At 38.1% G+C, this 17,170-nt stretch overlaps 2 protein-coding genes across 4 annotated transcripts in view; one reads left to right on the forward strand and one right to left on the reverse strand.

Moving 5' to 3' along the window:
* NKIRAS1 (NFKB inhibitor interacting Ras like 1) overlaps positions 1-7,697 on the forward strand; it is a 29,707-nt gene extending 22,010 nt beyond the window's left edge. Inside the window, exons 3-4 of the mRNA XM_032330115.1 lie at positions 951-1,192; positions 7,030-7,697. Coding sequence (XP_032186006.1) covers positions 951-1,192; positions 7,030-7,272 — 485 coding nt within the window. The 3' untranslated portion in view covers positions 7,273-7,697. The remainder of the gene's footprint in view (positions 1-950; positions 1,193-7,029) is intronic.
* Positions 7,698-9,021: 1,324 nt separating this feature from the next.
* Positions 9,022-17,170, reverse strand: part of LOC116582356 (ubiquitin-conjugating enzyme E2 E1) — a 76,813-nt gene continuing 68,664 nt past the window's right edge. For all 3 annotated transcript variants that reach the window (XM_032329736.1, XM_032329881.1, XM_032329802.1), the window contains 3 exons: positions 12,163-12,295; positions 10,874-11,021; positions 9,022-9,817 (listed from right to left, as the gene is read on the reverse strand). In XM_032329736.1, coding sequence (XP_032185627.1) covers positions 9,720-9,817; positions 10,874-11,021; positions 12,163-12,295 — 379 coding nt within the window. In that variant the 3' untranslated portion in view covers positions 9,022-9,719. The remainder of the gene's footprint in view (positions 9,818-10,873; positions 11,022-12,162; positions 12,296-17,170) is intronic.

Below are 17,170 nucleotides of genomic sequence, written 5' to 3' on the forward strand. Positions count from 1 at the left end.
TGTAAGGTGGTATTACTGGTACAAGGGACAGGAGAGGATCTATAGAGTTCACATTTCAGTGACGTTTGGGAAGGAGGTCTTTTACCAGGTGTTTACTGAGCTATTGCAGTCGTTCAGGTGAATATAACAAGCCAACAGGAATGAAGGAGACAACAGATAAAACAGGTGTTCCAGCAGCAGAGTGGCTGATTTTTGATAACTTTCATCCACTCTTCTTGGTCAGCAAGAACTCTGAAGACTGCCAGGGAGAGGTGGCGATAAAGGAAAGAAAGCAAGGAGGAAGAACAAGTGCAGGGAGGAGAGAGAGGTTTTGTTAGTTTGAAGTCCTTATGTTACAGTGACATTCACATGTAAATGCCCAGTAGGCACTTGAGAACTCAAGCCTAGTGCTCAGGCCCAGACATGACATACCAATTTTTGAGTCCCTTAAACAGGCTCTGGAAATACTGGAAGTTGTATAGAATAAAGGCAGCAAAATTACCACAGGTTCTGTCCTTGGCTGTGATGGAGAAGAAAATGGAAGTACTTAGCTGTTGAAGCTGCTTTTAAAATCTGCCTTTAATTCTCCAATTTTGGTACTAAGTTCTTTGACTTTGTAAACAGTTACTTTTTAAAAAATGCCTACTACCAAGTCTCATTGCCAAGTTTTTATTTCTACTTTTATTTCTAATCAGACGAAATATATTTTAATGCCACTTTGTTCACTTACTGTAACAACTACCTTTCACTTTAAAGAAATTTAGTAAATGGAAATATAATTCTTACATGTAGTAAATACGGAAACCTCTAGAAAGCAAACTTCTAAAGGAAAGGAAAATACTAATTGGTACTGAGTTATCCAAAAAGAATAATATTTTTTCTTTATTGAGGTTTAATTGAGTTAACACTTTATTAATTTCAGGTGTACAGCATAATGGTTCAATATGAGAATAATTTCTTTTTAACCCTAGGAATGGAAGATTGTGAAACAATGGAAGATGTATATATGGCTTCAGTGGAAACAGATCGGGGAGTAAAGGAACAGTTACATCTTTATGACACCAGAGGTTTACAGGAAGGTGTGGAGCTTCCAAAACATTATTTTTCATTTGCTGATGGCTTTGTTCTTGTGTACAGTGTGAATAACCTTGAATCCTTTCAAAGAGTAGAACTTCTGAAGAAAGAAATTGATAAGTTTAAAGACAAAAAGGAGGTAAGTGGGTTTGTTAAAAATGCTAACTATGAATTGTAATATTTAACTTGTAGCATGGACTTTTGGGCAGTAACAATATTTAAAAAGCCTTAAATTGTATTCATGTACCTATAATCTTCATAATATTTTTTCTTAGCCCAGGAAATACAGGATTGAATGAATTCAGTCAGGACCAGTGTTTGACTTTCTGCTTTTGCTTGCTGCCATGTGCAAGTTGAATTTTAATGACATGATGTCTCAAATACTACATAGTTCACTTCATATTGCTTGGGATCAATGTTTCCTAGGGCTCTCTTTGTTTCGTTGCCTAAACAGGATTGTTTTCAGCCTTAGCAGAAAATAATAAATATAAACATAAATACATATAAATAAATAAAATGATTGGATTATACTCATTTACTACTTAGAAATAAGCTCCTTACTGCGATCTGTAGCCTTAAATGATCCAGCCCGTACCCATCCTCTTCGTCTTGTTTTTATAATTTTGTTCCTCTGTCACTGCACTCTGGGGACACTGGTCTACTTCTTGTTTTTGTTTTGTTATTTGTTGTTTTTTAAAAGATTTTATTTATTTATTTGACAGAGATCACAAGTAGAGAGGCAGGCAGAGAGAGGGGGGAAGCAGGCTACTCACTGAGCAGAGAGAGCCTGATGTGGGGCTCGATCCCAGGACCCTGAGATCATGACCTGAGCTGAAGGCAGAGGCTTTAACCCACTGAGCCACCCAGGCGCCCCTACTTCTCGTTTTTTTCAATGTGATGACTTTGTTCCCCTCTTAAGTCTTTGTCAATTGCTGGTTCCCTTCCTGGAACTCTTAATGCAGCTCTTACCCCATATCTTCACATGGCTGACTCCCTTTCATCTAGGGAACCACATAATGTATTGGTTAACAGCGTTGGCTAAGATGTTCTTAACCTAGATTTTTATATTTTATTTATTATGCTAAACTACTTATTTTGAGATAATTGTAGATTCACATGCAATTTTAAAGAAATTATAGAGATCCCTTTCCCAGTTCCACCAGTGCTAACACTGTACAAAACTAGTATAATGTTACCACCAAGACATTTATAGTCAAGATACAGAAAACGGTTCCATCATTGCAAGGATCCCTCCTGTTAATCTTTTTTTGCTATAACCACTTTCTCCCATCCTGTTCCCTTAATCCCTGACTAATCTGTTTTCCATTTCTGTAACCTTGTCATTTCAGAAGGGTTAACATAATGGAATCATACAGTGTGTAACCTTTTGGTATCTGCATTTTTCAGTCAGCACAATTCTCTGGAGGGTCATCGAAGTTTTACATGTATCAGTAGTTCATTCTTTTTTATTGCTGAGTGATATTCCATGGTATTTATGTACCAAAGTTTATTTAACCATTAACTCGTTGAAGGACATCTGAGTTGTTGGTATTTTATTATTCTGAATACTTACTTGCTTTGTGAATAGATTACAGTCACAAGGTTCAGTTTTCAAGACATAGAGGCAGGTAGCAGATGGATGCTCTCCTCCCACTGGTTTTCCCCACCGAAACACATAAATGCTGTTGTTATTTTCCAGGGTATCCTTCATATTCTCCTCCCTGCCCCCCAAAAGTTGAAAGAGTGATTCATTGACCACTCATATTTGGTACTTGAATCTTGGGTCTGCTTCTCAACTTTCTGCCTCAGTGTCCTTAATCATAAAATGGGGATAATAGTACCTTTCTCATATGGTTGTTACGGAGATTTTAAGAAGCACATTCATTCAACAAATGCATATTGAGCAACTACTATATGCCTGGCATTGTTTTAGGTGAGGTGCAGGCAATACAACAGACAACACACACATTTGTATCACAAAGAGTCAGATGCTATGTAGAAAAATTAAGAGTAGAGCAGGATGCAAGGGTACTATTTTTCTGTAGGGCCATCTGGGAAGGCCTCTCTGATAAGGTGACTTCTAGCAAAGATTTGAAAAAAATGAGGGAGGGAGCCAGACCCGTGTGGAGGCTCCAAGTGGGGGAACTAGCAGGCGCAAGGGTCTGGGAAAGTTTGCTTTGTCATGTTCAGGAACAACAGTGAGGCCAGACTGGGCTAGGAGGAGGATGGTAGGAGATGAGGGCCGCACTTTGGATCAGAAGCCACTGGTTTTGAGCAAAGGAAAGACATAATAGATTACGTTGCTTTATTTATTTTCATGTTTGATTTTAAAAAATTGAATAGGTAATGTTTGCACATGGTTCAGAAATAAAAATGTTATATAAAAAGGACTAATGTGAGGTCTCGTTCCCACCTCTATCCTCAACCACTGAGTTCCTTTATCTCAAGCATACTATTCATTTATTTTTTTATTCATTTATCAATTGATTGATTGATTGTAAGCTCTGTGCCCAACATGGGACTTGAACTCATGACCCTGAGATCAAGAGTCGTATGCTACACCACCTGAGCCAGCCAGGGTGCACCTCAAGCATGCTTTTCTAACTATTTTATCACTTTACTTGTTCTGGAGCATCCTTCCAAAATTTCTTTGTATGAATACAAGCAAATAGGAATATACATATAGTTTTCCCCAACCCCTACTTTCTTACACCAAAGGTAGGACAGTGTTACGCACTTTATTTTCCATGTAATGTATCTTGGGAGTCCTTTCCATAGCAGTATTCAGATTCCTTTAAAAAAAAAAAATACTGATGCATATTCGTTGTATGGATGTATCATACTTATTTTTTTTAAAGATTTTATTTATTTATTTGACAGATCACAAGTAGGCAGAGAGGCAGGAAGAGAGTGAGAGGGAAGCAGGCTCCTCGCTGAGCAGAGAGCCTGATGCGGGGCTTGATCCCAGCACCCGAGGATCATGACCTGAGCTGAAGGCTGAGGCTTTAACCCACTGAGCCACCCAGGCGCCCCTGTATCATACTTATTTAACCAGTTCCAAACTGATGGGACACTTGGGCTATTTACAGTCATTTGCTATTATGAACTATGCTACAATGAATAATTTACACATTTATTATTTTGTATGTTTTATAGTTGTAAGATCAGCCAAAATGAGGTTCTTGAATCAAAGGATATATTCTCAAATTACTGACCATAACAAGGGTATGAAAGTACCTGTTCTGCAGTCTTAACAACGGTGTGTGTTTGCAGATTTTGTGCATCTTCGGGGTGAAAATGGTACTTTAGTAGTTTCAATTTCCTTAATACGAATAAGGCTAAACATCTTTTGACTTGTTTTAAAATGTTCATTTTGGCTGCTGTGTTGACAACAGACAACATAGTTGGGGAACAAGGTGAGAAGCAAGTTTTGTGAAATGCTATTGCTCCGGAGCACTTAAAACAGTTACCAGTTGAGGAGAAACCACTTTAAAAAGCAGAGAGGTCAGACTGCATCATGGTGCAGATAGGTCGGGAAAGCTGAGGACTAGCATGTGGCCAGTCTTTAGAAACTTGGGATGTTTTTAAAATAATTAGAGTAAAACAGTGAGATGAAGTTTGATTGGACTGGATATAAGGATTGGACACAGCAAAGATAGCTCTTTGAAAGAGTTTTGAGTCAAAGGGTAAATATATTGTCCTTTAAAGGGAATCAGGAGCTGAAGAAGGATGTGTAAAAGAGAGGACTTTTTTTTTTTTTTTTTTTTTTAAAGGTTTTATTTATTTGACAGAGAGAAATCACAAGTAGATGGAGAGGCAGGCAGAGAGAGAGAGAGAGGGAAGCAGGCTCTCCGCTGAGCAGAGAGCCCGATGCGGGACTCGATCCCAGGACTCTGAGATCATGACCTGAGCCGAAGGCAGCGGCTTAACCCACTGAGCCACCCAGGCGCCCAAGAGAGGACTTTTTTAGACAAGAGCTAGTGTTTGCATACTCATGGAATGATTCGAAAGAGGAGGAAATTGATGGGGAGGGGAATAATTGCCGGAATGACAGTCTAATCTGGGGTAGAAGATGGTAGGTTGTTAGATGTGGTGGTGGATGCAGGTTAAAGTTCTAACTGCTTGTTTTCCTCCTGAAATAGTCCAGACATCAGCTGAGAGAGTAACGTGGGGAAAGAAGAGATGTTGGAGGTTGAAGAGGGCCAAGATAGGAGCTGTTACAGTATTTGCTGGGGAACACCAGCTCACTTCAAGTCAGTCCAATTAAGAGTTAAATTTAAGGTTGGTGGGGGGGGGTGTTGACCAGGTGAATATAATGGGATGATGATGGCAAGGTAGTAAATTAAAAGAATCTAAACTGGGCTGAGAACTTGGGACAGGAGAGGGATTGAAGGACAGTGATAAAGGTGGGTGAGCCAGTGGGTTGTAGGTCCTTCTGGTGTTGAGGATTGTTGTAGTCAGGGCGTTATGCATGGACTAGGAAGGCAGAGGTGGGAGTGGGATTCCTGGAATTGGGACCACGTAAGGGAGCATTAATAATGGCATGTTCATGGGAGGAAATGGCCAAAGTCAGGAGGAGGTTAAGGCTATTTGGGAAGGGTCATCCATGTGGTTAGTGAAGTCACTAGGACTTAAGATAAAAGTAGTGTGGGGGTGACCATGAGCCAGGTCTTTAATGAGTAGCAGCAGGGTGGGGGTGGGAAACACACAGTAGGTAGTATAGACTAATAGCACCAGCCTTCAGTTTTAGGGTTCTTAGAGAAGGACATTATTGGAGATGGCATTGAGGGACAAGGTTAGCCCTTCCATCCCATGCTCACTGTGATGGTAAGTACTACAGAGCTGAGCCAGTTTCAGCTAAAAAGGTGAAGGGAATATTCAAAGCAGATATGGGGACAGAAGGGGGATTTTGTTGAGTCTAGGGGCAACATGGAACAGTTTCTGCAACTGGATAGGTCAGGGTGGGCGATGGGAGATCGGAATAGGAGATAACATGTAAAGCTGAAAACATGAGTGATGAAGAATGACAGGAGGGCCTGAAGGGATAGATCCTGTTGAGAAATGAAGGAATACGAGAACTGCCAAGAAAACGAGAGCTCTGGGCCTGCTGCGCCATCCTACCTGGGAGGCACGGTCCAACTGGAGCACAGAGAGCTGTCTTAAGGCAGAAACACAGCAGTGGCTTGTATGTCCTCGTTCAAAGCTGTTCCTCAGAGGTGCCTTCTGTAATAAACTCTTACTGCCCTTCTTCTACTTTCCATGATCTTGTTTTATTGTCTTCTTTATATAGTGAAGGGCCTGAAAATTGGATATTCTCTCTCCTCCAGACCACCCCTCCTCCTGAGCTTTGACTACCTTGTGACTGCCGTGTTCTGGTGGCCTGAAACTGCGTGGTGTAGAATAAGCATTCAAGCTTAAGGGAAGGACTGACTGCCTTACATTTAGTGTAAAATACTGCTGTTGGTCCCTACATTCGACACATGTTTAGCACTTGCATCAGGCACTTATTTGTGATCAGGAATAATGTGAACGGAGTAACAGTTCCTGTTTTCATAGAACTTAGGTTCTAGGGGTAAACTCTCACAGCCCCAGTCCTTTTTTGTTTTTTTGAAGTAGATATTGCAGATTTCCCAAACAGCAGGTATAGCTACACTGAAATGTGGACACATTTCAGAAACTGTTGTCTGTTTCTTAGGTATTAATTGCCCCAAGTTTAGCTTCTATTCATTCCTGACTTAAGTAACTTCACTTACTGATGACTTAAAATGTTTCCTAGTTAAGGTGTAGAGCATCTGTATTTTTAACAAATATGCATTCAGGAAGAATGAGGTTAATGTCCTACTAAGTTGACTCAGGCCATATCTGAGAATCAGTTTTGAAGCCGCAATTCTATTCAACAGGACAGTTCTCTTGATTTTTCTGTTTTGCTAAGGAACTGATGTTGGCGAAGTGTAATCTTTTTTCTTTTCCTTTCAGGTGGCAATTGTCGTATTGGGAAACAAAATTGACCTTTCTGAGCAGAGACAAGTGGATGCTGAGGTGGCACAGCAGTGGGCAAGAAGTGAGAAAGTACGCCTGTGGGAGGTAACAGTTACAGATCGGAGAACACTGATTGAGCCATTCACTCTCTTAGCCAGCAAACTTACCCAGCCCCAGAGCAAATCAAGCTTTCCTTTGCCTGGGAGGAAAAACAAAGGGAACTCTAACTCGGAAAACTAAAAATCAGTAATGCTACAACTGTTTGTTGAATAGTGATTGCCTTAGGTGTCCGTGAACATATTTAAAACAGGCCATTTGCATCTACTTTGGTCCTTAGGAAACCGTTAAAGAAGTAATTTAAGTAATTTAATGCACTTTAGGTTATAAATTATTTGGACTAAGTTTATTGCCTGATACGAAATAATAGATTTGCATTGTCATTGTTTGAAACTTGTCCCTGAACTTAGCACCTCTGCTGTTTTGTTGTACTTGTCTAAACAGTAAAATAAAGTTTGGGTAGTATACAGATATACCTGTGAGCAGTAGCTCCACAACCCCCAACTTGTTCCAGAAACCCATTTTTCTATATAACTCCGCAAACTTATTAGCTTAAATATAATTTTGTTTTTAAGAAGTTCACTAATCATCTAATGTCATTTTTAGATCACAACCAGTAAACAGTTTAGGTGTTAAACTAAATTTTATCTCATGGAGACCCTGCTAAGTAGAACAAAACCCATGATTTAACTTTGTTCAAATTATATGTTTAGCATGACTTGAGGTAGTAGGTGGTGGAAGTATGTTCAAAGCGTTTGCTCTTTCTTTAGAAAACCGCTAAGCACTGAAAGGCACTAAAGCTTCCATTTTCCCCAAGTATTAACTATGCCTTTTGCAGTAGTTTTCTGGATACACAGTCATGTGGAATAAAACGTATCATAAAAATACTGGACTTAAGGTAGTCTTGTTAGATACCGGAGTTTGTGCTGTGGTATTCTTTGAAGATTTTGGCAATATCCGAGCCGTGGGACTAACTATATTTTGCAAGTTGACACTATTGTACTTAGTATTTCAACTGGCAAAGCAGCCTTTTTATTTTATTTTTTTTAAAGAAGTGGGGGCAGGGAGGAGAGGGAGAGGGAAAGAGAATCTTAAGCAGGTTTCATGGCTCAATCTCATAACCCTGAGGTCAAGACCTAAGGCCACAGTCAAGAGTCGGATGCTTAACCAACTGAGCCACCCAGGCTCTGTCAAATAGCTCCCTTAGCTATTTGATTTATATGTAAAATATGAAATAAGCTGTTCAGCAAAAAGACATGTTAAAAAAACTAGTACACTGTAACCTTTTTTTTTTTTTTTTAAAGTAAACTCTACCAATGGGGCTCAAAGTCAGGACCCCAAGATTAAGAGTCTCATCCCGTATTTAAGTGGAATACTTTTAAGGCTAGGTACAGTGGATTTAGTTGGTTCATTTCTGTGAGAGTTCAAACCAAGAACTGTATAATACAAAACTTGTAAATCAGCCAGTGTTGCTTCTGTTTAATTGGCTAAACCTCCTCATCACAATTTTGGGGGGGGAACCCCAAAAAACTATTCAGATAATGGTTAAGTCATTGCCTGAGGTTGATCTCGGTTTCTTTCCTATTATTTTTAAAGAGATGAAGAAATACTTTTACAGTGATTTTAAGAAGTCTCTGGAGTACACGCAAAGGAACAGAATTGCTGGATATATATATATATATATATATATATACACACACACTTAGGTACTGCCAAATCGCCCTCAGATGTATTAATTTAGCCATGAGAATCCATCTCTGACCTTTTCTAAGACACCTAAGAAACAGAGTAGCACACCAAAACTAACCTAGGTCCTTGCACATTATTCAGTGTGTAGTACTTGTAGGTTGTGTAGTAGCAAAGCCTTACCAAGTTTAGAAGAATCTACAAACTACAAACACAGGCAAAATAAAGTGAATGAATACAGCAGTGTTAGGTGGTTGTTTTAATATTGTTTATTAGCACAGTAACAAATGCAGACTTAAGTAGTCCACAACATATAACCAATCCACTGAGCAACTCCTATTTCACACCTTACAGTTAACAGCTTAAGGTATTTTACTACAGGTTTTCACAAGTCGTGATTCAAACCTCTTATCTTGTCACAATAAAGTAGATTGGCATATAAAATAAAATACATAACTACTCATTTCCTATATGGTGTCTTATAGCCACGTATCCATTTTATATATATGAGATGACAGTCTCTAAAAACTGTTAAATATCAATGTTCCCTCCCAAGAAAGGAAAACAAGTTCCAATTTTTTTGAACAACAACAAAAAAGTGTAGTCTTGAAGGATTTTACATAAATGGCCATGTGTGTAACCTGTACAAAATTAAGCTATTTTAAATTTACAGACTACAAGCAACTGAACCCAATGTCTATTCTCTGTACTACATTTCAGCTAATATTGCAGAACTAATGACGGTTTTAAAAGTTGCTATTACCAATTCTGTCTACTGTAGCAAGATACCTTAAGTTACAACAAAATCTTAGGAAATAAGACTGAATAATATCTGTTATAGAAATACCCTACTCTTTACCAACTCCCACCCTCCCCCACCCCTTCAAAATCATAAGCAGCTCTCTCTGTGACAGACAAATAATGTAAGAATGTGAAAACCCAATTTATGTAGCGTATCTCTTGGTCCACTGTCTGGCCATTCTGTCATGTTCTGCTCTGTTGGTCATATACTGAGTGGCAATACTTCCCACCAAAGGGTCAGCTGGAAGAAAAGAATGTAGATTACTTTGGAGAAAGGAAAAGAATGTTTCAAATTTTAGCAAATAAATCAGTGACAGCTTGGGAAGAAGTATGCAAAGTATTTGTGAAAAAACAGTTTTGAAACACCATTCCATTATCTTGGGCACTTGCAAGGGGAAAACGTCTCAGCAAAACAGAATGCTCAGGCTTTAGTACTAGTGTGGCTTTATCTCCTTAGTTCATTCTATTTTTCTCCCAGCAAACACCACCCAATTAGAGGTGTTTTTGCTCTTACTAGGTAAGTTCAATAAAAACTGGAATGTTCAAGGCTGCAATGAACATGGAATCCAACTGTGTTCACCTGACTTTGTGGAATACTGCAGTCCTCTGGGCTACTGCAATATAACACTACATCCATGCTAGTTACTTAGAAAAAGCCAGGTTACCAGGTCAAAACCTAGACCTTAACAATTAAGTATAGTGTTGCTCTGAAACCTAAATAGAATCTGTAATAATAAAAAGAATAAGCTTCCTCCCCCACCCCCCACAATCAGTCTGATAATCACTATAAAGCAAAGAATTATCACTTTCGAAATTGAACACCAGCTTTAGGGAAAGTACTCAGTGAACCAGAAGGCACAGGAGAGGTTAAGCAATGACTCAACATTTAGTTATAAGTATGTGATTTAAGAGAACTGTATGGAAAAATTTAAAACCTCTTGTTCTAGAGCACAGAAGTTGCTGCCTTTTTCAACTAGTAGATTGAACTTCTCTTGATTAAAACTTTCTTTGAAAAAAAGATTAGCTTTTTTTTTTTTTTTTAAGATTTTTTTTATTCATTTGAGAGAGAGCATGAGCAGCAGGGGCAGAAGGAGAGAGAATCCTAAAAGAGACCCCACACTGAGCGGAGGGCCAAACATGGCCTGATCCCACAGCCTGAGCTAAAAACCAAGAGTCAGATGCTCAACTGACTACACCATCCAGGTGCCCCCTACATTTTGTTCTTTTGAAGGTCCTTGTACTTTATCAAAACAAGTATTTTTCAGGTGAGAAAGAAGAAAAAAAATATTAACCTTACCAGGGTTACAGTCTGTAAGAAGGGAGCAGATAGAAAGGAGAACTTTAGAAATGGTTAGTGCTGGACTCCAATTATCTTTTAATATGTCCAAGCAAATAACTCCTTGACTGTTAATATTACAGTGATAGATTCTTGTCCGAAATGTAACCTAAAAAAAAAAAAGACAGTATTAAAATTTAAACAGCAAACAATGAAATTTTTACATTGTTTTTCAGTTGAGTGGCTATGCTGTAATTTAAAATTTTTTAATTTTAAATTTTAAAAGATGAATAGAGTTTAAAGCTGGTAAGATAGGTTAAACGACTTTAATCTGAGATTAGAATGTTCATTAATACACTCTGTCATTTCAAAAGTAATATCCATCAACAAAAAGCAAGGTAACTTCAGTTATTCTAACAGTTACAATGTTTTAAATATTTTCCTGACTTTTCAAGTTTGAAATAGCTAATTGTTTGCTGACCTCTTGTGTTAGCTGGTGGTACTACATGGCCTTAAAATAAACTTCATAATGAATTCAAACAGCTAAAACACAGTGGGTACATAAACAAAAGCAAGATGTTTAGGTATAAAGGCTATAAAAAAAATGAAGATGAGATTTGTTTCTGCTTTTTCTGATTTTTACATTAGATCCCGCAGATATCCTGTCTACCTAGGTCACAGAATCACTGTAATGGAGTCTCCACAAATGAGGAGCCAGAAATGGGTAAGGATCATAGTAGTAGACAAATTAACACAAGCCATATGAGCCTGGGTTACTTTATTGTTTCCTAACTTTTTTGTGTGAGACACACAGAATCATTCCAAAGTAAAAATTTCCACTTAGTATAAATAAGAATCATAGATTGAATATCATAGGAGATACTATCCTAGATTAGAAAACCGAAGCCTGGAGATTAAGAATTTGAACAAGACCAAAACATAACAAGGAGCAGAATCCAAGTCTTTGGTAGGAGATTCTTTCTCATTATTTTAGTGAATAGATATTTTGAAATCATTTTTAACTGTTCAGTAACTTTTTCTAAGTGGAAAATACACAGTGATACAGCTGTGTCACTAAAAATAGCAGAATTTTAAGCATCATCAAAACAAAGCACATACTTTTAGAACTATGGTCTCTGCAAGAGGCAAAGCTCCCCTCCCCAGTGCAGTATTTTGTGTCCATCCAAATGTACTTAGAGATTTGTTGATATAACAGAAATCTACCTTTTGTGATTAAAACTCAATTTTAAAACCTTCAATAGTCTCTCATAGCAATATGTAAATTTAACTATAAATTCGGACATTCTTACCTTTGGAGGCTTGAAGGGGTATTCTGGTGTAAAAGTGATATCAAGGAAGAATACACCACCCTCATACACGGATCCTGGAGGTCCCAGAATGGTTGATCTCCATTCATAGATGTTATCACCTTTGGGACCAGCACTGTGAAGTAATACATCAAAAGGTAAGCAGATGGTGGCACTATCCAAGTTTTTATAAGGTATTCAAAAAAGGAAAAAAGATAACCTCTTCTCTTCCTTTTTATTTAATGGGGGGATCCTCTCCATAAAATAGAAGTGTCTTTCAGATACACACAATCTGATTCTGGACTGCAACAAACCCATCAGCCTAGGTCAAGTAAACTGAATGATAAAGAATGTTTAAACTATTCTAAGCCTATTTAAGCTGTGAATAAGCAAGAAATTCTTCAATTCTCAAACCTCTCCTGGATACATCATAAGAAAACGTAAGCAGTATTCAGTGGTTTCTGCTCACAGCTATTTGTTTCTGATGACCACTTTAAGCATAAAGTTTCATTTTTGACCCACTGACTGGGGTCTTGTTCCTTGCTCTTCTACTCCCATAATCTTATCCTAAAAGGAGTCCAATGGATTTTAGTACCTTTTACATTATAAACCATGTCGGGTGGGAGGAACACAAGGATGACCGAGTGAGTATCCAATGACAAGTTATTCCATTTGCCTTTCAATGTATAAAATTCTGTTCTCTAAATATTAGAGTGGGTATGTTTCTTTATCCCTTTCCCTGTTAAATCGCTGTTATTTATATTTAGTTATACCATAATACCCTTCTGAAGCACTGTGTTGGCTTGTAGAGTGCTCTGCTCTGTATCCAAGTACAATAATAAAAACAAGTGTGGGTAGGACTCTCCTATTGAGGAGAGAGGAAAAGACAAGTTTGGGAAATGGTTTTAGATACTAAATTTAAAAAGACTTCCCACAGCATGGACAGGACAGTACTAATGTGGTTAACTTACATGTTTTAGCTCAGATTTCTCAAACCTAGCTACTGATAGTTGCTTCAAGGATAATGAGGTGTGTCAGCAGGAAGGTCTTTACTTGGAGAGACTTGTATATCCCAGTCAATACACAGGACAATTTCTACAGAGCAGGCAAACTGCTATTTTAAACGAATGGATGGTATGAACTGGATTCATTCACTCTTGAATGCACATGTACACGAAGTTAAATGGCAGAGATTTCAATAATGAACAAGACAAGAACTCCTTGTCTTCAAGATGCCCTCTGCTAACTGATTAGAGATGAGGTTCAATTCCTTCATTTAAGAGAAAGGTTAGAGGAAGGGAAGGGGGGCGGGGACCTGCCTGGGCCCTACACTTTCTACAAACCCACTACAGATTTTTCTTTCAGAATGAGTTTACAAAAGAAAACCAAAAAGAAACAAAAGCTGGAGAAGACCAAAAAGGAACAAAAGCTGGAGAAGAAAACATAATGTGGCAAAAAAGGAGGGAGAAAATACAGATAAAAGAACATGAGCTAATGGGAAGAGTAGAGCCAAACTGGCCAAGAGGCAGAGAGCTTGGACAATGACTTGAGCACTTATTAGCTATGTGACTCTTGAACAAGTCACTAAACCTAAATCACAAATTCTCAGGAATGTTTTGATAATTAAAATGGGGGGTGGCATCTCTGTAGAAAAAGAGACTCAGCAGTTTCTCATTAAATGATAGTGATCATAATAATAACAGTTATGAATTATTCTACTAATTCAAATAGTATGGTCCTTTAATATCCTTTGTAACTGGTATTCTTCAGAACTATTAAAAGACTTGTTTTAGACTGGACAAGGTGGGATGTAGAGAGAACTTCCCCCCCCCCCAAAGATTATTTATTTATTTTTTTGACAGAGAGAGAGATCACAAAGTAGGCAGAGAGAGAGAGAGAGGAGGAAGCAGGCTCCCTGCTGAGCAGAGAGCCCGATGCGGGACTCGATCCCAGGACCCAGAGATCATGACCTGAGCCGAAGGCAGCGGCTTAACCCACTGAGCCACCCAGGCGCCCCGTAGAGAGAACTTTTAATCAGTTTTCTACTTCTAGGAACATGAGGTAACCTCTAGTGAAAGGATACTCTCCTGATACAGCTTCAAACCCTGAGGTTAGAACTGGTCCTTGGTTATCTGGTCTGCCTACGTGTTTGCATCCAGTGTATGTATCTGGACAAAAAGTCTATATACACTGGCCATTACCAGCCAGGACGCCTGTTTACCAGACTAGAATTAACTGAAAAGTGGACTAATGAGGTAAAGACACCACTGATACAGAGGTTGCAGATAACAGATGAACTATCCTATTTAATCTGGTTCATCTAGTTCATAGTATCTAAGGTTTAAAGGCTAAAAGGCAAAGACAATCATCTGCTGTAAACCTCTTTTTTACCGATGAGGAACCAAGGCCTGAAGGAGAAGCTAGGCCATCTAAAATCCAGTAATGGCAGCATTCCATACAGTTTACCTCATAGTCAGCTTAGTAATGCTAAGAAAGAGACCCAGAAAAAATAACAGTAAAGTCCATCTAACCCTAGAGGTGACATGTTGACATGGGCCCGATGCTGCTGGCCCCTCGGTACAGAAAAAAGAACAAAGGTTTAACAATATAGCACTATATCAGCTTTTACGGATTTTATGGAAAACTGTACTTTCCAAACTTCATTGTTCCTCAACATCACCTATAGAACTTTCAAGTGAGAGGATGAGACCTGTCATCCTAGGCCTACTGAATTTAGAATATTCGGAAGGGACTTAAGAATCTATGGTGATCTTTAAACAGGTATTGGTTGCTTCTGGGAATCACTGGTACAAGTTACTGAAAGACAATCAGTTCAGAACATAAGCTTTAACATTACAGCTTATCACCTATGATACAAGTAGATATTCAAATCAAGGTGGCTACTTGTGTGTAATCAGCTTTCAGTCTGGGGTATAAACTTTTCTGAAAGTTCAGAAAAAAAGACAGGGCATTAAGTATACAATATAAACATAACTATAATTCAAAAAGTAACATGCTTCATTAAACTTTGAAAACTGATAATAAAAGTGGGCTATATTAAGAAAAATAATACTAAATGAAATAATATGAAATGTAGTTGAAATCCTAAAGCATGCAACAAGAGCCCTGTAGGAAACTAAACAGCATGGATCCCTTATCTACAGGTCCTCAGCCAGGGGACTTGGGAGTTACAGGGAAGGATGAGAACCCATTGGAAGGACAAAGCATTGCTGTTTGATGAAAAATTTTACTCACCTTAAAGCTGTTACTGGAGAAATTCATAAAACTTTTTGTCATATGCATTTTATTAATTATAGAATGAAACAAAAATTATGGCCCTGCAAATCTTCTGCCCCCTTTTTTTCCCTTCCAGGTTCTCACTGTAAAAGTTAGGATCTACTGGTCTAGAAGGTGGGTAAAGAGACCTATGGGGGGAGTGGGGAGGGCACAAGTTTACAGCTTTCAGAACGCTACTGTGAAGGTGAACGAGGAACAAGAGAATCTTTACCTGGGACACTACAGAGAAAGGTCTGTTCCAGCACCCCACCCTCTTCTCTATAAAATGACTAACTAGGTTTACCCACAGGTCAGCATATTTCTTTACCAACCTTCTGTCCCCACCCTTTAAGATACCTTTTAGTTTCACAATAAGAAATACAACTTAAGTTTGAAACACTTACGGAAGTGTACTTTAGAATAGCATGTGATCTAAATTAGTAATTACTAAAATGAATAAAGTATGGGAGATGGGGGTGTTTAAGAGAATATGAGAACAACAACAACAACAAAAAAAAACAAGTCCCCATTTGAAGATGTTGCAACATTAACTGTGATTAGAATCTTCACATGAGGCTGAGACTGAGAAGGTGGAAGGAGACCATGCATTTATTTGCCTTTGACATTTTGTCAGAGAATTAGTTTATTCATAACAAAAACACCTTTCAAAATAAACGTGTAATACACAGAACTCTTACACAAGGCAAAAGAAAAAAAATTTTGCCCTTGATTCAGTCTTTTTTCCTTTTAGTCAAAATAAAGAGAGCTGTGGCAAACATTTTAAGAAAAATAATAGTCAAGGGCACCTGGCTGGCTCAGCTGGTAGAGCATGCAACTCTTGATCTTGGGGTTTTGAGTTCAAGCTCCACACTGGGTGTAGAGTTTACTTTAAAAAAAAAAGAAGAAAAGAAAAAAAAAATCATTCCTATTTTTGACTCAGTATTTTCTTCTGTAATGGTTTCTGACTTCAGAGAGATACATTAACATTAGCAGCAGGAATTGTCATGAACCACAACCTTCTTCTGAAGGGACATCGGCCTCTTGACTGATCAGCAACAAACTCAATGACAAGGACTCTTACTCCACCAGACTTTCCCTTAATGCTTGAAACCCACGTTTCCTCTAGTAACCACGGGACAAGGTGGCTACATGTCCTACTTCTTATGCCTTATTAATACTATTATTAGTAATAGCATTTGAATAGTATAAAATGTTATCCATACAAGTCATTTAAGGTATAATCCTAAGAAATAAAACCAGTTAGAAAAACTGTCATTAAAGCAGTCTTCCAGAATTTGATGTGCTCTCTGGATTGATCTGAAAATTTCTAAGATGATCATATAAACTAATGTTTAAGCTTTAATTTGTTTTAAAATCATGTTGTTGTTGTTTTTTTAAGTCCTCCCCCATTCCCATCCTCAATACTAACTTACTATAGACTACTCTTCTTCCATTTCAACAGCAACCGAAGATGCATTTCAGTTTTTAAAGAACATCCTGGAAGTAAGGTGAAATTATAATCAGTGTTTTTAAAGATTATATTTCTATCTGATCAGTTTTTAAAATTTTTATTGGGAGAGATGACCCCTGCATACAAACAAAGAAACCCTAACTCAGATATTATTTTTGGCATAATTCTAAAAAGCTTAGTTATGTGGTCTCATATCTTAGGGGAAAAAAAGTTGAGGGTAAAGGCTGGGAAGATGAAAAGATAAGGAACATGCTAAAGACAGGC

The sequence above is a fragment of the Mustela erminea genome, chromosome 1, assembly GCF_009829155.1.
Source record: "Mustela erminea isolate mMusErm1 chromosome 1, mMusErm1.Pri, whole genome shotgun sequence".
Taxonomy (NCBI): Eukaryota; Metazoa; Chordata; class Mammalia; order Carnivora; family Mustelidae; genus Mustela; species Mustela erminea.